Source organism: Oncorhynchus mykiss, chromosome 2 (genome assembly GCF_013265735.2).
Source record: "Oncorhynchus mykiss isolate Arlee chromosome 2, USDA_OmykA_1.1, whole genome shotgun sequence".
Classification (NCBI taxonomy): domain Eukaryota; kingdom Metazoa; phylum Chordata; class Actinopteri; order Salmoniformes; family Salmonidae; genus Oncorhynchus; species Oncorhynchus mykiss.
In genome coordinates, this window is record NC_048566.1 from 17,532,264 (window position 1) to 17,557,179 (window position 24,916).

General features: G+C 42.9%; 1 protein-coding gene across 1 annotated transcript in view; it reads right to left on the bottom strand.

Moving 5' to 3' along the window:
• Positions 1–423: 423 nt before the first annotated feature.
• itga10 (integrin, alpha 10) overlaps positions 424–24,916 on the bottom strand; it is a 70,986-nt gene continuing 46,493 nt past the window's right edge. The window contains exons 12-30 of the mRNA XM_036939768.1: positions 23,818–23,966; positions 23,474–23,617; positions 22,860–23,066; positions 22,310–22,440; positions 21,996–22,162; positions 21,510–21,652; positions 21,012–21,122; positions 20,791–20,876; positions 20,388–20,529; positions 20,066–20,158; positions 18,581–18,657; positions 18,334–18,423; positions 18,161–18,245; positions 17,852–17,965; positions 17,656–17,763; positions 17,394–17,507; positions 17,213–17,308; positions 1,852–1,965; positions 424–1,719 (exon numbers count right to left, since the gene is read on the bottom strand). Of these exons, the coding sequence (XP_036795663.1) occupies positions 1,669–1,719; positions 1,852–1,965; positions 17,213–17,308; positions 17,394–17,507; positions 17,656–17,763; positions 17,852–17,965; positions 18,161–18,245; positions 18,334–18,423; positions 18,581–18,657; positions 20,066–20,158; positions 20,388–20,529; positions 20,791–20,876; positions 21,012–21,122; positions 21,510–21,652; positions 21,996–22,162; positions 22,310–22,440; positions 22,860–23,066; positions 23,474–23,617; positions 23,818–23,966 (2,222 nt within the window). The 3' untranslated portion in view covers positions 424–1,668. The remainder of the gene's footprint in view (positions 1,720–1,851; positions 1,966–17,212; positions 17,309–17,393; positions 17,508–17,655; positions 17,764–17,851; positions 17,966–18,160; positions 18,246–18,333; positions 18,424–18,580; positions 18,658–20,065; positions 20,159–20,387; positions 20,530–20,790; positions 20,877–21,011; positions 21,123–21,509; positions 21,653–21,995; positions 22,163–22,309; positions 22,441–22,859; positions 23,067–23,473; positions 23,618–23,817; positions 23,967–24,916) is intronic.

Sequence of the window (24,916 nt, forward strand, 5' to 3'; positions counted from 1 at the left end):
CTATGTATGTATAAATGAACATGAAAGAAACTAAAATAACATTTTCAAAAACTTTAATTATCAACAGTTTGAAAATGGGTGGAAAATCTAAAGTCATGATGACTTCTGAATATTAAATAGACAGTTTGGTTTGTAACAGCGTTTCATAGAAATCCAAATATATTCACATGATTATAAGTGGCCCCCATTATCAGGTAGTGCATTTTCATTCAAGCTTCCTTGAAGGATGGAACTGCTTTCCATATAGCACAACATGGTACTAATTACAGGTTGATACCTGTACGGTATCTACTTGTACAACATGGTACTAATTACAGGTTGATACCTGTACGGTATCTACTTGTACAACATGGTACTAATTACAGGTTGATAGCTGTACGGTATCTACTTATACAGGTATCAATCAACCTGTAATTAGTACCATGTTGTATAAGTAGATACCGTACAGGTATCAACCTGTAATTAGTACCATGTTGTGCTATATGGAAAGCAGTTCCATCCTTCAAGTAGATACCGTACAACATGGTACTAATTACAGGTTGATGCCTGTAGGGTATCTACTTATACAACATGGTACTAATTACAGGTTGATACCTGTACGGTATCTACTTATACAACATGGTACTAATTACATGTTGATACCTGTACGGTATCTACTTATACAACATGGTACAAATTACAGGTTGATACCTGTACGGTATCTACTTATACAACATGGTACAAATTACAGGTTGATACCTGTACGGTATCTACTTATACAACATGGTACAAATTACAGGTTGATACCTGTACTGTATCTACTTATACAACATGGTACAAATTACAGGTTGATACCTGTACGGTATCTACTTATACAACATGGTACTAATTACAGGTTGATACCTGTACTGTATCTACTTATACAACATGGTACTAATTACAGGTTGATACCTGTACGGTATCTACTTATACAACATGGTACTAACTACAGGTCGATGCCTGTACTATATCTACTTATACAGATCTACGCTGTTTGAAGTCTGCAGTCATTGAACATCATACCAAGTCACATTGCACCAGGAGTGTCAAACTCATTCCACAGAGGGCTGTGTGTCTGTAGGTTTTTGTTTTGTCCATTCAATTAAGACCTAGACAACCAGTTGAGGGGAGTCCCTCACTAAGTCGTGACCTTAATTCATCCATCAAGTACAAGGGTGGAGTGAACCTGCAGACACTCGGCCCTCCGTGGAATGAGTTTGACACGTAGTGTACAGCATTATTTCCTGTCTGGGACATCTCTGAAGAAAACTCATGTACACATCCTTCCTGCTGAATATTTCTAAACAGGTGTGTAACTACAGCCCTACAGCCATGGGTTCACCTGTAGAAACAGACAAGATGTTGGGGTGTCTGATGATAGATGCAGTCTGTGCCATGTGGTGTTAGGTGTTTTGACAGTTCAGACACACACTGGGCAACGCTCATCTATACCGGCTGTGCGTTCTTTATGGGGGGGGGGGGGGCATGCTTTAGAAGAGGGGAAAGACATCTGTTTTTATTGCTGGGGGGGCGGAGCAGTCTCTGTGCAGGTCGTTGCCATGGGGATGGGCGCGAAGTGGACTCTTTCTGTGGTTCTCTGGTTGTCACAGATACTGTATCCATTGACTGACATGGCGGCGAGGGGCGGGCTCAGTCCTCGAGTTCCTCGTCCTTTATCTGTTTACGAGTGAAGAACCCCAGCTGGAGAAAAGAGGAATGAGAAGGAAGGAGTGAAATCCAAAGTGTTGATCTTTACCACAAAGGCAGAGGAGAAACAAGCTATTGCAGATTGTGAAGTACAGAGGTACTGTATGGTGAGTGTGATTGGTGTACCTTCCACATTGCGAAGATGATGAGGGCCAATAGCAGAAGCCCTCCAATGATGCTACCTATCAGAATCCAGAGAGAAATAGGGATGGCCCGCCCCTTTAGTACCTCCAACACCGTCTGATGGAGAGAAAGAGAAAAAAAGGCTGATAGTAGAGACAGTCTGACAGACATCATCACCCTATACCAGCTTCCTACTCTATCTGGATGTAAATGACAGACAGACAGATATCATCACCCTATACCTTCTTCCTACTCTATCTGGATGTAAACGACAGACAGACATATTCATCACCCTATACCAGCTTCCTCTCTCTGGATGTAAACGACAGACAGACAGATATTAATCACCCTATACCAGCTTCCTACTCTTATCTGGGTGTAAACGACAGTCTGACAGATATTGATCACCCTATACCATCTTCCTAATCTATCTGGATGTAAACGACAGTCTGATAGATATTCATCACCCTATACCATCTTCCTAATCTATCTGGATTTAAACGACAGACAGACAGATATCATCACCCTATACCAGTTTCCTACTCTATCTGGATGTAAACGACAGACAGACATATTCATCACCCTATACCAGCTTCCTACTCTTATCTGGGTGTAAACGACAGTCTGACAGATATTGATCACCCTATACCATCTTCCTAATCTATCTGGATGTAAACGACAGTCTGATAGATATTCATCACCCTATACCAGCTTCCTCTATCTGGGTGTAAACGACAGACAGACAGATATTCATCACCCTATACCAGCTTCCTCTATCTGGGTGTAAACGACAGTCTGATAGATATTCATCACCCTATACCAGCTTCCTACTCTATCTGGGTGTAAACGACAGTCTGACAGATATCATCACCCTATACCATCTTCCTAATCTATCTGGATGTAAACGACAGTCTGATAGATATTCATCACCCTATACCAGCTTCCTCTATCTGGATGTAAACGACAGACAGACAGATATTAATCACCCTATACCAGCTTCCTCTATCTGGATGTAAACGACAGTCTGAGAGATATTCATCACCCTATACCAGCTTCCTCTATCTGGGTGTAAACGACAGTCTGATAGATATTCATCACCCTATACCTTCTTCCTACTCTATCTGGCTGTAAACAACAGACAGACATACAGTATATCATCACCCTATACCAGCTTCCTCTATCTGGGTGTAAACGACAGTCTGACAGATATTAATCACCCTATACCAGCTTCCTACTCTATCTGGATGTAAACAACAGTCTGATAGATATTCATCACCCTATACCAGCTTCCTACTCTATCTGGATGTAAACGACAGTCTGAGAGATATTCATCACCCTATACCAGCTTCCTACTCTATCTGGATGTAAACAACAGACAGACAGATATTCATCACCCTATACCAGCTTCCTACTCTATCTGGATTTAAACGACAGACAGACAGATATTCATCACCCTATACCATCTTCCTACTCTATCTGGATGTAAACGACAGTCTGATAGATATTCATCACCCTATACCAGCTTCCTACTCTATCTGGATGTAAACGACAGTCTGAGAGATATTCATCACCCTATACCAGCTTCCTACTCTATCTGGATGTAAACTACAGACAGACAGATATTCATCACCCTATACCAGCTTCCTCTATCTGGATGTAAACGACAGTCTGATAGATATTCATCACCCTATACCATCTTCCTACTCTATCTGGATGTAAACGACAGTCTGATAGATATTCATCACCCTATACCAGCTTCCTCTATCTGGATGTAAACGACAGACAGACAGATATTCATCACCCTATACCATCTTCCTACTCTATCTGGATGTAAACGACAGTCTGATAGATATTCATCACCCTATACCAGCTTCCTCTATCTGGATGTAAACGACAGACAGACAGATATTAATCACCCTATACCAGCTTCCTACTCTATCTGGATGTAAACTACAGTCTGATAGATATTCATCACCCTATACCAGCTTCCTACTCTATCTGGATGTAAACAACAGACAGACAGATATTCATCACCCTATACCATCTTCCTACTCTATCTGGATGTAAACGACAGTCTGATAGATATTCATCACCCTATACCAGCTTCCTACTCTATCTGGATGTAAACTACAGACAGACAGATATTCATCACCCTATACCTTCTTCCTACTCTATCTGGCTGTAAACAACAGACAGACATACAGTATATCATCAACCTATACCAGCTTCCTCTATCTGGGTGTAAACGACAGTCTGACAGATATTCATCACCCTATACCAGCTTCCTACTCTATCTGGGTGTAAACAACAGTCTGATAGATATTCATCACCCTATACCAGCTTCCTACTCTATCTGGATGTAAACGACAGTCTGAGAGATATTCATCACCCTATACCAGCTTCCTACTCTATCTGGATGTAAACGACAGTCTGATAGATATTCATCACCCTATACCAGCTTCCTCTATCTGGATGTAAACGACAGACAGACAGATATTCATCACCCTATACCATCTTCCTACTCTATCTGGATGTAAACAACAGACAGACAGATATTCATCACCCTATACCAGCTTCCTCTATCTGGATGTAAACGACAGACAGACAGATATTCATCACCCTATACCAGCTTCCTACTCTATCTGGATGTAAACAACAGACAGACAGATATTCATCACCCTATACCAGCTTCCTCTATCTGGATGTAAACGACAGACAGACAGATATTAATCACCCTATACCAGCTTCCTACTCTATCTGGATGTAAACGACAGTCTGACAGATATTCATCACCCTATACCAGCTTCCTCTATCTGGGTGTAAACAACAGACAGACAGATATTCATCACCCTATACCAACTTCCTACTCTATCTGGATGTAAACGACAGTCTGAGAGATATTCATCACCCTATACCTTCTTCCTCTCTCTGGATGTAAACGACAGACAGACAGATATTCATCACCCTATACCAGCTTCCTCTATCTGGATGTAAACGACAGACAGACAGATATTCATCACCCTATACCAGCTTCCTACTCTATCTGGATGTAAACAACAGACAGACAGATATTCATCACCCTATACCAGCTTCCTCTATCTGGATGTAAACGACAGACAGACAGACAGTATATCATCACCCTATACCAGCTTCCTCTATCTGGATGTAAACGACAGACAGACAGATATTAATCACCCTATACCTTCTTCCTACTCTATCTGGCTGTAAACAACAGACAGACAGACAGTATATCATCACCCTATACCAGCTTCCTCTATCTGGGTGTAAACGACAGTCTGACAGATATTAATCACCCTATACCAGCTTCCTACTCTATCTGGATGTAAACAACAGTCTGAGAGATATTCATCACCCTATACCAGCTTCCTCTATCTGGATGTAAACGACAGACAGACAAATATCATCACCCTATACCAGCTTCCTACTCTATCTGGATGTAAACAACAGACAGACAGATATTCATCACCCTATACCAGCTTCCTCTATCTGGATGTAAACGACAGACAGACAGATATTCATCACCCTATACCAGCTTCCTACTCTAACTGGATGTAAACAACAGACAGACAGATATTAATCACCCTATACCAGCTTCCTCTATCTGGATGTAAACGACAGACAGACAGATATTCATTACCCTATACCAGCTTCCTACTCTATCTGGATGTAAACAACAGACAGACAGATATTCATCACCCTACACCAGCTTCCTCTATCTGGATGTAAACAACAGACAGACAGATATTCATCACCCTATACCAGCTTCCTACTCTATCTGGATGTAAACAACAGACAGACAGATATTCATCACCCTATACCAGCTTCCTCTATCTGGATGTAAACGACAGACAGACAGATATTCATCACCCTATACCAGCTTCCTACTCTATCTGGATGTAAACAACAGACAGACAGATATTCATTACCCTATACCAGCTTCCTACTCTATCTGGATGTAAACAACAGACAGACAGATATTCATCACCCTACACCAGCTTCCTCTATCTGGATGTAAACAACAGACAGACAGATATTCATCACCCTACACCAGCTTCCTCTATCTGGATGTAAACAACAGACAGACAGATATTCATCACCCTATACCAGCTTCCTACTCTATCTGGATGTAAACAACAGACAGACAGATATTCATCACCCTATACCAGCTTCCTCTATCTGGATGTAAACGACAGACAGACAGATATTCATCACCCTATACCAGCTTCCTACTCTATCTGGATGTAAACAACAGACAGACAGATATTCATCACCCTATACCAGCTTCCTCTATCTGGATGTAAACGACAGACAGACAGACAGTATATCATCACCCTATACCAGCTTCCTCTATCTGGATGTAAACGACAGACAGACAGATATTAATCACCCTATACCTTCTTCCTACTCTATCTGGCTGTAAACAACAGACAGACAGACAGTATATCATCACCCTATACCAGCTTCCTCTATCTGGGTGTAAACGACAGTCTGACAGATATTAATCACCCTATACCAGCTTCCTACTCTATCTGGATGTAAACAACAGTCTGAGAGATATTCATCACCCTATACCAGCTTCCTCTATCTGGATGTAAACGACAGACAGACAAATATCATCACCCTATACCAGCTTCCTACTCTATCTGGATGTAAACAACAGACAGACAGATATTCATCACCCTATACCAGCTTCCTCTATCTGGATGTAAACGACAGACAGACAGATATTCATCACCCTATACCAGCTTCCTACTCTAACTGGATGTAAACAACAGACAGACAGATATTAATCACCCTATACCAGCTTCCTCTATCTGGATGTAAACGACAGACAGACAGATATTCATTACCCTATACCAGCTTCCTACTCTATCTGGATGTAAACAACAGACAGACAGATATTCATCACCCTACACCAGCTTCCTCTATCTGGATGTAAACAACAGACAGACAGATATTCATCACCCTATACCAGCTTCCTACTCTATCTGGATGTAAACAACAGACAGACAGATATTCATCACCCTATACCAGCTTCCTCTATCTGGATGTAAACGACAGACAGACAGATATTCATCACCCTATACCAGCTTCCTACTCTATCTGGATGTAAACAACAGACAGACAGATATTCATCACCCTATACCAGCTTCCTCTATCTGGATGTAAACGACAGACAGACAGATATTCAGTACCCTATACCAGCTTCCTACTCTATCTGGATGTAAACAACAGACAGACAGATATTCATCACCCTATACCAGCTTCCTCTATCTGGATGTAAACGACAGACAGACAGATATTCATCACCCTATACCAGCTTCCTCTATCTGGATGTAAACGACAGACAGACAGACATTAATCACCCTATACCAGCTTCCTCTATCTGGATGTAAACGACAGACAGACAAATATCATCACCCTATACCAGCTTCCTACTCTATCTGGATGTAAACAACAGACAGACAGATATTCATCACCCTATACCAGCTTCCTCTATCTGGATGTAAACGACAGACAGACAGATATTCATCACCCTATACCAGCTTCCTACTCTAACTGGATGTAAACAACAGACAGACAGATATTAATCACCCTATACCAGCTTCCTCTATCTGGATGTAAACGACAGACAGACAGATATTCATTACCCTATACCAGCTTCCTACTCTATCTGGATGTAAACAACAGACAGACAGATATTCATCACCCTATACCAGCTTCCTCTATCTGGATGTAAACAACAGACAGACAGATATTCATCACCCTATACCAGCTTCCTACTCTATCTGGATGTAAACAACAGACAGACAGATATTCATCACCCTATACCAGCTTCCTCTATCTGGATGTAAACGACAGACAGACAGATATTCATCACCCTATACCAGCTTCCTACTCTATCTGGATGTAAACAACAGACAGACAGATATTCATCACCCTATACCAGCTTCCTCTATCTGGATGTAAACGACAGACAGACAGATATTCATTACCCTATACCAGCTTCCCACTCTATCTGGATGTAAACAACAGACAGACAGATATTCATCACCCTATACCAGCTTCCTCTATCTGGATGTAAACGACAGACAGACAGATATTCATCACCCTATACCAGCTTCCTACTCTATCTGGATGTAAACAACAGACAGACAGATATTCATCACCCTATACCAGCTTCCTCTATCTGGATGTAAACGACAGACAGACAGATATTCATCACCCTATACCAGCTTCCTACTCTATCTGGATGTAAACGACAGTCTGACAGATATTCATCACCCTATACCAGCTTCCTCTATCTGGGTGTAAACAACAGACAGACATATTCATCACCCTATACCAGCTTCCTACTCTATCTGGATGTAAACGACAGTCTGAGAGATATTCATCACCCTATACCAGCTTCCTCTCTCTGGATGTAAACGACAGACAGACAGATATGAATCACCCTATACCTTCTTCCTACTCTATCTGGATGTAAACAACAGTCTGATAGATATTCATCACCCTATACCAGCTTCCTCTATCTGGATGTAAACGACAGACAGACAGATATTCATCACCCTATACCAGCTTCCTCTATCTGGATGTAAACGACAGACAGACAGATATTCATCACCCTATACCAGCTTCCTACTCTATCTGGATGTAAACAACAGACAGACAGATATTCATCACCCTATACCAGCTTCCTCTATCTGGATGTAAACGACAGACAGACAGATATTCAGTACCCTATACCAGCTTCCTACTCTATCTGGATGTAAACAACAGACAGACAGATATTCATCACCCTATACCAGCTTCCTCTATCTGGATGTAAACGACAGACAGACAGATATTCATCACCCTATACCAGCTTCCTACTCTATCTGGATGTAAACAACAGACAGACAGATATTCATCACCCTATACCAGCTTCCTCTATCTGGATGTAAACGACAGACAGACAGATATTCATCACCCTATACCAGCTTCCTCTATCTGGATGTAAACGACAGACAGACAGACATTAATCACCCTATACCAGCTTCCTCTATCTGGATGTAAACGACAGACAGACAAATATCATCACCCTATACCAGCTTCCTACTCTATCTGGATGTAAACAACAGACAGACAGATATTCATCACCCTATACCAGCTTCCTCTATCTGGATGTAAACGACAGACAGACAGATATTCATCACCCTATACCAGCTTCCTACTCTAACTGGATGTAAACAACAGACAGACAGATATTAATCACCCTATACCAGCTTCCTCTATCTGGATGTAAACGACAGACAGACAGATATTCATTACCCTATACCAGCTTCCTACTCTATCTGGATGTAAACAACAGACAGACAGATATTCATCACCCTATACCAGCTTCCTCTATCTGGATGTAAACAACAGACAGACAGATATTCATCACCCTATACCAGCTTCCTACTCTATCTGGATGTAAACAACAGACAGACAGATATTCATCACCCTATACCAGCTTCCTCTATCTGGATGTAAACGACAGACAGACAGATATTCATCACCCTATACCAGCTTCCTACTCTATCTGGATGTAAACAACAGACAGACAGATATTCATCACCCTATACCAGCTTCCTCTATCTGGATGTAAACGACAGACAGACAGATATTCATTACCCTATACCAGCTTCCTACTCTATCTGGATGTAAACAACAGACAGACAGATATTCATCACCCTATACCAGCTTCCTCTATCTGGATGTAAACGACAGACAGACAGATATTCATCACCCTATACCAGCTTCCTACTCTATCTGGATGTAAACAACAGACAGACAGATATTCATCACCCTATACCAGCTTCCTCTATCTGGATGTAAACGACAGACAGACAGATATTCATCACCCTATACCAGCTTCCTACTCTATCTGGATGTAAACGACAGTCTGACAGATATTCATCACCCTATACCAGCTTCCTCTATCTGGGTGTAAACAACAGACAGACATATTCATCACCCTATACCAGCTTCCTACTCTATCTGGATGTAAACGACAGTCTGAGAGATATTCATCACCCTATACCAGCTTCCTCTCTCTGGATGTAAACGACAGACAGACAGATATGAATCACCCTATACCTTCTTCCTACTCTATCTGGATGTAAACAACAGTCTGATAGATATTCATCACCCTATACCAGCTTCCTCTATCTGGATGTAAACGACAGACAGACAGATATTCATCACCCTATACCAGCTTCCTCTATCTGGATGTAAACGACAGACAGACAGATATTCATCACCCTATACCAGCTTCCTCTATCTGGATGTAAACGACAGTCTGACAGATATCATTACCCTATACCAGCTTCCTACTCTATCTGGATGTAAACAACAGACAGACAGATATCATCACCCTATACCAGCTTCCTCTATCTGGGTGTAAACAACAGACAGACATATTCATCACCCTATACCAGCTTCCTCTATCTGGATGTAAACGACAGACAGACAGATATTCATTACCCTATACCAGCTTCCTACTCTATCTGGATGTAAACGACAGTCTGAGAGATATTCATCACCCTATACCAGCTTCCTCTATCTGGATGTAAACGACAGTCTGATAGATATTCATCACCCTATACCATCTTCCTACTCTATCTGGATGTAAACGACAGTCTGATAGATATTCATCACCCTATACCATCTTCCTACTCTATCTGGATGTAAACGACAGTCTGATAGATATTCATCACCCTATACCAGCTTCCTACTCTATCTGGATGTAAACTACAGACAGACAGATATTCATCACCCTATACCTTCTTCCTACTCTATCTGGCTGTAAACAACAGACAGACATACAGTATATCATCAACCTATACCAGCTTCCTCTATCTGGGTGTAAACGACAGTCTGACAGATATTCATCACCCTATACCAGCTTCCTACTCTATCTGGGTGTAAACAACAGTCTGATAGATATTCATCACCCTATACCAGCTTCCTACTCTATCTGGATGTAAACGACAGTCTGAGAGATATTCATCACCCTATACCAGCTTCCTACTCTATCTGGATGTAAACAACAGACAGACAGATATTCATCACCCTATACCAGCTTCCTCTATCTGGATGTAAACGACAGACAGACAGATATTCATCACCCTATACCAGCTTCCTACTCTATCTGGATGTAAACAACAGACAGACAGATATTCATCACCCTATACCAGCTTCCTCTATCTGGATGTAAACGACAGACAGACAGATATTAATCACCCTATACCAGCTTCCTACTCTATCTGGATGTAAACGACAGTCTGACAGATATTCATCACCCTATACCAGCTTCCTCTATCTGGGTGTAAACAACAGACAGACAGATATTCATCACCCTATACCAACTTCCTACTCTATCTGGATGTAAACGACAGTCTGAGAGATATTCATCACCCTATACCTTCTTCCTCTCTCTGGATGTAAACGACAGACAGACAGATATTCATCACCCTATACCAGCTTCCTCTATCTGGATGTAAACGACAGACAGACAGATATTCATCACCCTATACCAGCTTCCTACTCTATCTGGATGTAAACAACAGACAGACAGATATTCATCACCCTATACCAGCTTCCTCTATCTGGATGTAAACGACAGACAGACAGACAGTATATCATCACCCTATACCAGCTTCCTCTATCTGGATGTAAACGACAGACAGACAGATATTAATCACCCTATACCTTCTTCCTACTCTATCTGGCTGTAAACAACAGACAGACAGACAGTATATCATCACCCTATACCAGCTTCCTCTATCTGGGTGTAAACGACAGTCTGACAGATATTAATCACCCTATACCAGCTTCCTACTCTATCTGGATGTAAACAACAGTCTGAGAGATATTCATCACCCTATACCAGCTTCCTCTATCTGGATGTAAACGACAGACAGACAAATATCATCACCCTATACCAGCTTCCTACTCTATCTGGATGTAAACAACAGACAGACAGATATTAATCACCCTATACCAGCTTCCTACTCTATCTGGATGTAAACGACAGTCTGACAGATATTCATCACCCTATACCAGCTTCCTCTATCTGGGTGTAAACAACAGACAGACAGATATTCATCACCCTATACCAACTTCCTACTCTATCTGGATGTAAACGACAGTCTGAGAGATATTCATCACCCTATACCTTCTTCCTCTCTCTGGATGTAAACGACAGACAGACAGATATTCATCACCCTATACCAGCTTCCTCTATCTGGATGTAAACGACAGACAGACAGATATTCATCACCCTATACCAGCTTCCTACTCTATCTGGATGTAAACAACAGACAGACAGATATTCATCACCCTATACCAGCTTCCTCTATCTGGATGTAAACGACAGACAGACAGACAGTATATCATCACCCTATACCAGCTTCCTCTATCTGGATGTAAACGACAGACAGACAGATATTAATCACCCTATACCTTCTTCCTACTCTATCTGGCTGTAAACAACAGACAGACAGACAGTATATCATCACCCTATACCAGCTTCCTCTATCTGGGTGTAAACGACAGTCTGACAGATATTAATCACCCTATACCAGCTTCCTACTCTATCTGGATGTAAACAACAGTCTGAGAGATATTCATCACCCTATACCAGCTTCCTCTATCTGGATGTAAACGACAGACAGACAAATATCATCACCCTATACCAGCTTCCTACTCTATCTGGATGTAAACAACAGACAGACAGATATTCATCACCCTATACCAGCTTCCTCTATCTGGATGTAAACGACAGACAGACAGATATTCATCACCCTATACCAGCTTCCTACTCTAACTGGATGTAAACAACAGACAGACAGATATTAATCACCCTATACCAGCTTCCTCTATCTGGATGTAAACGACAGACAGACAGATATTCATTACCCTATACCAGCTTCCTACTCTATCTGGATGTAAACAACAGACAGACAGATATTCATCACCCTATACCAGCTTCCTCTATCTGGATGTAAACAACAGACAGACAGATATTCATCACCCTATACCAGCTTCCTACTCTATCTGGATGTAAACAACAGACAGACAGATATTCATCACCCTATACCAGCTTCCTCTATCTGGATGTAAACGACAGACAGACAGATATTCATCACCCTATACCAGCTTCCTACTCTATCTGGATGTAAACAACAGACAGACAGATATTCATCACCCTATACCAGCTTCCTCTATCTGGATGTAAACGACAGACAGACAGATATTCAGTACCCTATACCAGCTTCCTACTCTATCTGGATGTAAACAACAGACAGACAGATATTCATCACCCTATACCAGCTTCCTCTATCTGGATGTAAACGACAGACAGACAGATATTCATCACCCTATACCAGCTTCCTCTATCTGGATGTAAACGACAGACAGACAGACATTAATCACCCTATACCAGCTTCCTCTATCTGGATGTAAACGACAGACAGACAAATATCATCACCCTATACCAGCTTCCTACTCTATCTGGATGTAAACAACAGACAGACAGATATTCATCACCCTATACCAGCTTCCTCTATCTGGATGTAAACGACAGACAGACAGATATTCATCACCCTATACCAGCTTCCTACTCTAACTGGATGTAAACAACAGACAGACAGATATTAATCACCCTATACCAGCTTCCTCTATCTGGATGTAAACGACAGACAGACAGATATTCATTACCCTATACCAGCTTCCTACTCTATCTGGATGTAAACAACAGACAGACAGATATTCATCACCCTATACCAGCTTCCTCTATCTGGATGTAAACAACAGACAGACAGATATTCATCACCCTATACCAGCTTCCTACTCTATCTGGATGTAAACAACAGACAGACAGATATTCATCACCCTATACCAGCTTCCTCTATCTGGATGTAAACGACAGACAGACAGATATTCATCACCCTATACCAGCTTCCTACTCTATCTGGATGTAAACAACAGACAGACAGATATTCATCACCCTATACCAGCTTCCTCTATCTGGATGTAAACGACAGACAGACAGATATTCATTACCCTATACCAGCTTCCTACTCTATCTGGATGTAAACAACAGACAGACAGATATTCATCACCCTATACCAGCTTCCTCTATCTGGATGTAAACGACAGACAGACAGATATTCATCACCCTATACCAGCTTCCTACTCTATCTGGATGTAAACAACAGACAGACAGATATTCATCACCCTATACCAGCTTCCTCTATCTGGATGTAAACGACAGACAGACAGATATTCATCACCCTATACCAGCTTCCTACTCTATCTGGATGTAAACGACAGTCTGACAGATATTCATCACCCTATACCAGCTTCCTCTATCTGGGTGTAAACAACAGACAGACATATTCATCACCCTATACCAGCTTCCTACTCTATCTGGATGTAAACGACAGTCTGAGAGATATTCATCACCCTATACCAGCTTCCTCTCTCTGGATGTAAACGACAGACAGACAGATATGAATCACCCTATACCTTCTTCCTACTCTATCTGGATGTAAACAACAGTCTGATAGATATTCATCACCCTATACCAGCTTCCTCTATCTGGATGTAAACGACAGACAGACAGATATTCATCACCCTATACCAGCTTCCTCTATCTGGATGTAAACGACAGACAGACAGATATTCATCACCCTATACCAGCTTCCTACTCTATCTGGATGTAAACAACAGACAGACAGATATTCATCACCCTATACCAGCTTCCTCTATCTGGATGTAAACGACAGACAGACAGATATTCAGTACCCTATACCAGCTTCCTACTCTATCTGGATGTAAACAACAGACAGACAGATATTCATCACCCTATACCAGCTTCCTCTATCTGGATGTAAACGACAGACAGACAGATATTCATCACCCTATACCAGCTTCCTACTCTATCTGGATGTAAACAACAGACAGACAGATATTCATCACCCTATACCAGCTTCCTCTATCTGGATGTAAACGACAGACAGACAGATATTCATCACCCTATACCAGCTTCCTCTATCTGGATGTAAACGACAGACAGACAGACATTAATCACCCTATACCAGCTTCCTCTATCTGGATGTAAACGACAGACAGACAAATATCATCACCCTATACCAGCTTCCTACTCTATCTGGATGTAAACAACAGACAGACAGATATTCATCACCCTATACCAGCTTCCTCTATCTGGATGTAAACGACAGACAGACAGATATTCATCACCCTATACCAGCTTCCTACTCTAACTGGATGTAAACAACAGACAGACAGATATTAATCACCCTATACCAGCTTCCTCTATCTGGATGTAAACGACAGACAGACAGATATTCATTACCCTATACCAGCTTCCTACTCTATCTGGATGTAAACAACAGACAGACAGATATTCATCACCCTATACCAGCTTCCTCTATCTGGATGTAAACAACAGACAGACAGATATTCATCACCCTATACCAGCTTCCTACTCTATCTGGATGTAAACAACAGACAGACAGATATTCATCACCCTATACCAGCTTCCTCTATCTGGATGTAAACGACAGACAGACAGATATTCATCACCCTATACCAGCTTCCTACTCTATCTGGATGTAAACAACAGACAGACAGATATTCATCACCCTATACCAGCTTCCTCTATCTGGATGTAAACGACAGACAGACAGATATTCATTACCCTATACCAGCTTCCTACTCTATCTGGATGTAAACAACAGACAGACAGATATTCATCACCCTATACCAGCTTCCTCTATCTGGATGTAAACGACAGACAGACAGATATTCATCACCCTATACCAGCTTCCTACTCTATCTGGATGTAAACAACAGACAGACAGATATTCATCACCCTATACCAGCTTCCTCTATCTGGATGTAAACGACAGACAGACAGATATTCATCACCCTATACCAGCTTCCTACTCTATCTGGATGTAAACGACAGTCTGACAGATATTCATCACCCTATACCAGCTTCCTCTATCTGGGTGTAAACAACAGACAGACATATTCATCACCCTATACCAGCTTCCTACTCTATCTGGATGTAAACGACAGTCTGAGAGATATTCATCACCCTATACCAGCTTCCTCTCTCTGGATGTAAACGACAGACAGACAGATATGAATCACCCTATACCTTCTTCCTACTCTATCTGGATGTAAACAACAGTCTGATAGATATTCATCACCCTATACCAGCTTCCTCTATCTGGATGTAAACGACAGACAGACAGATATTCATCACCCTATACCAGCTTCCTCTATCTGGATGTAAACGACAGACAGACAGATATTCATCACCCTATACCAGCTTCCTCTATCTGGATGTAAACGACAGTCTGACAGATATCATTACCCTATACCAGCTTCCTACTCTATCTGGATGTAAACAACAGACAGACAGATATCATCACCCTATACCAGCTTCCTCTATCTGGGTGTAAACAACAGACAGACATATTCATCACCCTATACCAGCTTCCTCTATCTGGATGTAAACGACAGACAGACAGATATTCATTACCCTATACCAGCTTCCTACTCTATCTGGATGTAAACGACAGTCTGAGAGATATTCATCACCCTATACCAGCTTCCTACTCTATCTGGATGTAAACAACAGACAGACAGATATTCATCACCCTATACCAGCTTCCTCTATCTGGATGTAAACGACAGTCTGAGAGATATTCATCACCCTATACCAGCTTCCTCTATCTGGATGTAAACGACAGACAGACAGATATTCATCACCCTATACCAGCTTCCTACTCTATCTGGATGTAAATAACAGACAAATAGATATTCATCACCCTATACCAGCTTCCTCTATCTGGATGTAAACGACAGTCTGACAGATATCATTACCCTATACCAGCTTCCTCTATCTGGGTGTAAACAACAGACAGACAGATATTCATCACCCATTCATCACCCTATACCAGCTTCCTACTCTATCTGGATGTAAACGACAGTCTGACAGATATTCATCACCCTATACCTGCTTCCTACTCTATCTGGATGTAAACAACAGACAGACCAGATATCATCACCCTATACCAGCTTCCTCTATCTGGGTGTAAACGACAGTCTGACAGATATTAATCACCCTATACCAGCTTCCTACTCTATCTGGATGTAAACAACAGACAGACCAGATATCATCACCCTATGGCAGCTTCCTCTATCTGGATGTAAATGAGTCAGGCACAGACAAGGCTAAACCAGTCCTCCACTATTAGTGTTAATCCTGCTGTTCTCTCACCTCCCTCCAGATGGCGCCACTCCCCAGAGTTACCAGGTTAGATTCCTGAGCAGCCAGACGATAGGCACTCACTATTCTCACCACCTTAAACTTAGCCTGGTGACAGAGACACAAAGTCAGAGTGAGTGTTTTTATAGTTAGAGCTGTGTGTGTGTGTGTGTGAGAGAGAGAAACTTCGTACCTGTCTGAAGAAGTTGTCGTGGACCCTGCGGCTGACTCGTATGAGAGCGGTCTGTCCTCGATGCAGCTGCTGAACCTCACACACCACCTCCACACACCATGACCTGCTGCAGTTCTACACACCGCACACAGAAACATGTTACAACTGGAAATACACTATATAGCTAGTTAGGATTGTGAATGTGATCATCTTGTGCGTGGGTATTTGTGTGCATGTGCATGTGTGTGCGTGCATCAGTGTATATGTGTCTGTCTGTTCTCACCAGTAGGTCAGTCTGTTGCATGTCTTCAGGATGTAGTGGTCGTACATCTCTCTGTCTGTCCTTCAGCTGGGACACGTCACTGTCTACACTGCAGTTCACCCCTGTCACCTGACATCACAAAGGTCACAGTTCAGTACCAGAGAGAAATGACAATAACTGTTTATTCCAACAGTAGTGGGAGAGGGTTAGTACTCACGTTGTAAGAGAAGACCTCAGTAACAGCCATGAAGACTCTGTCTCCAGCTGCTACAGAGGGCAGGCTCAGCCTCAACTCCAGGTTACTCACACTGTAACAGCCCAGGTTCTGCAGCTACACACAGAACACATTAGTCTGAGGTGTGTGTGTGTGTGTGTGTGTGTGTGTGTGTGTGTGTGTGCGTGTGTGTGTGTGTGTGTGTGTGTGTGTGTGTGTGTGTGTGTGTGTAAAGACAGTATGTATGGTTATGTGTGTGATTGTGCAGTAAGGATATTAAGGAAACAGATATATTGTGTGTGCACTGCTTACCCTGAAGTGTGTGTAGAACTCTGGTCCTATTGCCTCTGATATGGTTCTGGTTGGGTGGACCTCATAACGGTTCAGATTGGAGTCACTACAAAGAAAGGTAGAGATACAGGGAATGAGAGAGAGAGAGAGAGACCGAGAGACCGAGAGAGAGATAGAGAGAGAGAGAGACTAACCTGGTGATGAAGAGGTCAGGTTCGTACTGAACCACAGTCTGGAGCTGAACACTGTTGTCTCCCAGCGTAGCCTCTCTCTCCACACTGTCACTATGGGAACCAGGAACACAGAGATGTATATGACAGACACATGACAAGACAAACACACAGTACTTCTGTCACTACTGTAGGCTGAATTTCAGGTTAATTTCTAGAAGCTCCCAATAGGAATCCCTTTACATTCCTCCATAGGATTATAATGAGTTACCTGGCAACTGTGAGTTTCATCTGGACTTTACTGAGCAGAGACGTACAGCTGAACTCAAACTCTAACATGAAGTTCACCTGACAGAGAGAAGATAAGAGGTGGTGGGGATTGAGTTTGTGGTATCAGAACTACACTGAACAAATATATGAACGCACCATGAAACAATTTCTAAGATTTTTCCATTTGCCTCATGCAGTGAGACACATCTCCTTCACATATAGATGATCAGGCTGTTGATTGTGACCTGTGGAATGTTGTCCCACTCCTCTTCAATGGCTCTGCAAAGTTGCTGAATATTGGCGGGAACTGGAACACGCTGTCGTACACGTCGATGCAGAGCATCCCAAACATGCTCAATGGGTGACATGTCTGGTGAGTATGCAGGCCATGGAAGAACTGGGACATTTTCAGCTTCCAGGAATTGTGTACAGATCCTTGTGACATGGGGCCGTGCATTATCATGCTGAAACATGAGGTGATGGTGGTGGATGGCAAGACAATGGGCTTCAGGATCTCGTCACAGTATCTCGGTGCATTCAAATGATCATCCATAAAATGCAATTGTATTTGTTGTCCGTAGCTTATGCCTGCCCATACCATGACCCTACCCCCACTATGGGGCACTCTGTTCACAACGTTGACGTCAGCAAACCACTCACCCACACGACGCCATACACACTGTCTGACATCTGCCCGGTACAGCCGAAACCGGGATTCACCCGTGAAGAGCACACTTCTCCAGCGTGCCAGTGGCCAGCGAAGGTGAGCATTTGCCCACTGAAGTCGATTACAATGTCGAACTGCAATCAAGTCAAGACCCTGGTGAGGACGGCGAGCACACAAATGAGCTTCCCTGAGATGGTTTCTAACAGTTTGTGTAGAAAATCTTCAGTTGTGCAAACCCACAGTTTCATCAGCTGTCTGGGTGGCTGGTCTCAGACGATCCCGCTGGTGAAGAGGCCGGATGTGGAGGTCCTGAGCTGGTGTGGTTACACGTGGTCTGCGATTGTGAGGCCGGTTGGGACATACTGCCAAATTCTCTAAAACGATGTTGGAGGCAGCTTATGGTAGAGAAATGAACATTAAATTCTTTGGCAACAGAACTGGTGACATTCCTGCAGTCATCATGCCAACGCTCCCTCAAAACCTGAGACATCTGTGGCATTGTGTTGTTTGACAAAACTGCACATTTTAGAGTTGCCTTTTATTGTCCCCAGCACAAGGTGCACCTGTGTAATGATCATGGCATTTAATCATATTTTTGATATGCCACACCTGTCAGGTGGATGGATTATCTTGGCAAAGGAGAAATGCTCACTAACAGGGATATAAACAAATTTGTGCTCAACATTTGAGAAAAATACGCTTTTTGTGCGTATGGAACATTTCTGGGATCTTTTATTTCAGCTCATGAAACATGGGACCAACACTTTACATGTTGTGTTTATATTTCTGTTCATTGTATTTGATGCCAGACAAACAGACCTTGGAGTGGGAGCGGAACACAGGATAGCTGACATTACAGGAATGACTGTTGGAACTGAGAGATGTACACTCAATTTTCAACTGGGTATCCTCCTAGAGAGAGAGAAGGAGAGAGAGAGAAAGATAGGGATGGAGACATCGAAAGGGAGGGAGGAAGAGAGAGAAGGGGGAGGAGACGGAATAAAATTGTCAGGTTCATGTTGTGTAATGTGTGTGTGTTTGTGTGTAGTGTGTGTGTGTGTGTGTGTGTAGTGTGTGTGTGTGTGTGTGTGTGTGTGTGTGTGTGTGTGTGTGTGTGTGGTGTGTGGTGTGTGTTTCGTACCCGTATACTGAGACTAGAGAAGTGGAGGTTGCGTGAGTAGTGCAGTGTCAGGCTGGTGTTGTAGGCGTTCTCCAGTCTGTTCTGCAGCTGGACTTCTACAGCCAGACGTCTGCGAGGGCTACGGATCACATAGGGCTGCTGTCTGCAGAGAGGAGTTACATTCAGACATTCATACAACTACTACACAACATTTATACAACAACTACACAACAACTACACAACATTAATACATGAATACAACAGGAACGCTTGACTTAGTAATTGTTTGGCTGATTGAGTGTTGACTGGACACAAAAAAAGAGAGGAACATTTTTGATCAGGTGTGTGTGTGTGTCTATACGTGTGTGTCCATGCATGTGTGTGTGCACATGTGTTCGTGTGTGTTTGTGTGTGTGAGATGTACCTTGTCCCAGAGATGTCCATATGAGCCTGCAGCACCAGATCAGTGACACACACATCATCCTCACCACAGTCTTTGAAGAAGGCAATCTGGAGACATCAAGGTACAGTATTTGAAACGGAGGTGCCAGAGTAATACTGTAGATAACGTACAGTAACAGTACATTACATCATACAATGTGGCCAGGATGCTACGAGCACCCCACACACACCCCACACACTGACCGATCTCTTGAAGGTGGTGGGCCAGCCTTCGTCCAGCACTGGGCCGCTCTCTGTGTCGTTGATCTTAAAGCGCAGGGAGAAGCTGATTGGACGGATGTAGTCTGCTGTGTCCTATCACAGACGGAGACAAAGGGTTAGAGGTCAATATCATGTTTCAGCATGTAGATTGTGTGTGTCGGTCGGGGTGAAGGATGTGTGTTTTGGCATTGTGTGTGACATATGGAAGGGCAGGTTGTGGCAGTAGCGTGTACATGTTGGTTGTGTGTTTGTGTCAGGGCATGTGTGTATGTTAGTTGTGTAGTGTGTGTGTGTGTGTATGTGTGTGTGTGTGTATATGCCATTTAGCAGAGGCTTTTATCCAAAGCGGCCCTACAGTCATGCGTGCATACTTTCTTTTAAAAGTATGTATGGTCGCTGTTTGGTCCTAGGAATTGAACCCACTATCCTGGTGTTGCAAGTACCATACCAGCTGAGCTCTGGTGTGTGTGTCATACTCACAAACACATGGAAGGGCAGGTTGTGGCAGACGGTCTGTCCTGTGTGAACTCTGACCCCCAGCTGTGTCTGTCTCTGGTTGCTGTCGTCAAACAACGCCCTCGCTGTCAACTTTCTCTCATCCAACATGGCCACCACCGACAGATCTGAGGAGGAGGGAGAAGGGGATGTTAGTTTTGATAACAAATCTATCAAATCTAACAGGCTCCCTCTCGTTTCTCCCTCTCCCTTACTCTCTCCAGTCCCTGCCCCTCCCTCCCTCCCCCACTCCCTCCCTCTCCCTTACTCTCTCCCCTCCCTCCCCCACTCCCTCCCTCTCCCTTACTCTCTCCCCTCCCTCCCCCACTCCCTCCCTCTCCCTTACCGAAGCTGCTGCTGTGAGTTCCAGGGGAACGGGACAGAGCCAGGAAGCAGGCTGTAGCGTTGAGACAGGCAGACTCCCTCCCTCCTCTCTCCTTCCCCCTCCCTCACTCCCTCCCTCTCCCTTACCGAAGCTGCTGCTGAGAGTTCCAGGGGAACGGGACAGAGCCAGGAAGCAGGCTGTAGCGTTGAGACAGGCAGACTCTCTTCCTCCTCTCTGACACGTCTTCTGGATGACGTTGATGGAGTGGGGCTGGAAGGACAGACTCATGTTGATCTGGACTATACTACGAGAACTGGAGAGAGGGGAGGGAGAATTGATCATTCAATGATGACGATCATCATCACATTTAAAAAAAATACTCCACAGCCAAGTCTGACAATTTATCCCTCCCCTCCCCTCCTCTTCATTCCTCCACCTCCCCTCATCCCTCCTTTCTTACCTGAGTAGTACAGCACTGCCCTGGGCCCCCACAGCCAGGTCTAACAGACCATCTCCATCCAGGTCTAATCTGGCACTCACACTGCGCCCAAAATACTGCAGAGAAGGGGACAGGGACGACCCTGCGATACGCTACAAGGAGAAGGAGAGGTGAGCAAGGAGGTGGAGAGATGAGGGTAGAGAAGTGGTGGAGAGAGACATGGAATGAGGTCAATGGAAATACTATAGCTAAGAATGATATCACTTTAAAAACAAATCTTCACTTTTCTTTTCACAGAGATGGACTCCACCTATACTTCTGGTGACACTTCTTTCGCTACCTGTTTGTAGATGTGGATGATGTGTATGTCTACCTGTTTGTTGTTGTGGATGATGTGTATGTCTACCTGTTTGTAGTTGTGGATGATGTGTATGTCTACCTGTTTGTAAATGTGGATGATGTGTAAGTCTACCTGTTTGTAATTGTGGATGATGTGTATGTCTACCTGTTTGTAGTTGTGGATGATGTGTATGTCTACCTGTTTGTAATTGTGGATGATGTGTATGTCTACCTGTTTGTAGTTGTGGATGATGTGTATGCCCTGGCCGTGGTAGACGTATATGGCCCCATTGTGTCCGTCCTCTAGGGGTGCCCCCACCAGCAGGTCAGTGTACCCGTCATGGTTGAGGTCTGGGGCGGAGGCCAGGGCGTAGCCAAACCTAGCATCCTGGAACCTATCCTCTGCCTTCAGAGTACCGTTAGACACAAACACCTCCTCCTGAGAGAGAGAGAGAGAGAGAGAGAGAGAGAGCAAGAGGGATGAGAGAAAGAGAAATGGAGAGAGACAGAGAGAGAGGCAGAGTGGAGAGAGAGAGAGAGACCCAGAGAGAGAGAGAGAGAGAGACACAGATTAGAGAGAGATAAAGACAGACAGAGTAGAGAGATATAAAGATAGGCAGAGTAGAGAGAGAGAGAGAGAGTAGAGAGAGATAAAGACAGGCAGAGTAGGGAGAGAGAGAGAGAGAGAGAGTCAGCAGCTCCCAGCCATTCCTCTTCTTATCCGCTAATATCCTCAACCCCTTTCCCCTCCCTTAACTCTATCTCCCCCCTTTGCCCATCTATCACCCCCCTCCCCCTCTTCCTGACACCAGCTCAGTCCTTCCCCACTACTCCCCCCTGTCTCACCCCACTGAGGGAGTAGATGTAGACTCTGCCTGCCTCCTTGTTGCCAGGGCCCAGGTACATGGGTGCTGCCACCAGCAGAACATCAGTAATGCCATCCTGGTCCACGTCCAACCCACACACCTCACTGCCATAGTACGACCCAATCTACAGACAGAGAGAGAGAGAGACAAGACAGAGAGAGAGAGAGAGAGAGACAGAGACAGAGAGAGAGACAGAGACAGAGAGAGAGAGAGAAAGAGGGAGGTATGGTGGCGATGAAGAGAAGGGGAGAGGGGGGTTGGGGTGAGTGAGAGTTTGATTGATAGATACATCCAATGAGGTATATACACACACACACTAGCTACCTGTTCTCCATTGAGGGCTTGTGCAATGTTGACATCTCCATTGTCGCTCAGTTCAAACAGAATGACCTTTCCTTTGTGTTTGAACCTGGGAGCTCCAGCCACATACAGCCTCCTCCAGTCTCCCACTATCACTGACGACACTGTGTAGCCTAAACACACACACATACTTTAATTAGATCCACAAATTACATAATACTTGCATCGGATTCAAATATCTCACAGGTCATACAGATGCCTGGAGACACATTAGGTATGGAAACAAAAATGATTGTGTAAATCCGTGATAAATGTAGTAGTATTATGTGTAAAACAGTGGTAAGTTTAGTAGTATTGCGTGTAAAACAGTGATAAGTTTAGTAGTATTATGTGTAAAACAGTGATAAGTTTAGTAGTATTGCGTGTAAAAGTGATAAGTTTAGTAGTATTATGTGTAAAACAGTGATAAGTTTAGTAGTATTATGTGTAAAACAGTGATGCGTTTAGTAGTATTATGTGTAAAACAGTGGTACATTTAGTAGTATTATGTGTAAAACAGTGATAAGTTTAGTAGTATTGCGTGTAAAAGTGATAAGTTTAGTAGTATTATGTGTAAAACAGTGGTACATTTAGTAGTATTGCGTGTAAAACAGTGATACGTTTAGTAGTATTATGTGTAAAACAGTGATAAGTTTAGTAGTATTGCATGTAAAACAGTGATAAGTTTAGTAGTATTATGTGTAAAACAGTGAAACGTTTAGTAGTATTATGTGTAAAACAGTGATAAGTTTAGTAGTATTATATGTAAAACAGTGATACGTTTAATAGTATTATGTGTAAAACAGTGATAAGTTTAGTAGTATTATGTGTAAAACAGTGATACGTTTAGTAGTATTATGTGTAAAACAGTGGTACATTTAGTAGTATTATGTGTAAAACAGTGATAAGTTTAGTAGTATTATGTGTAAAACAGTGATACGTTTAGTAGTATTATGTGTAAAACAGTGGTAAGTTTAGTAGTATTGCGTGTAAAACAGTGATAAGTTTAGTAGTATTATGTGTAAAACAGTGATACGTTTAGTAGTATTATGTGTAAAACAGTGATAAGTTTAGTAGTATTATG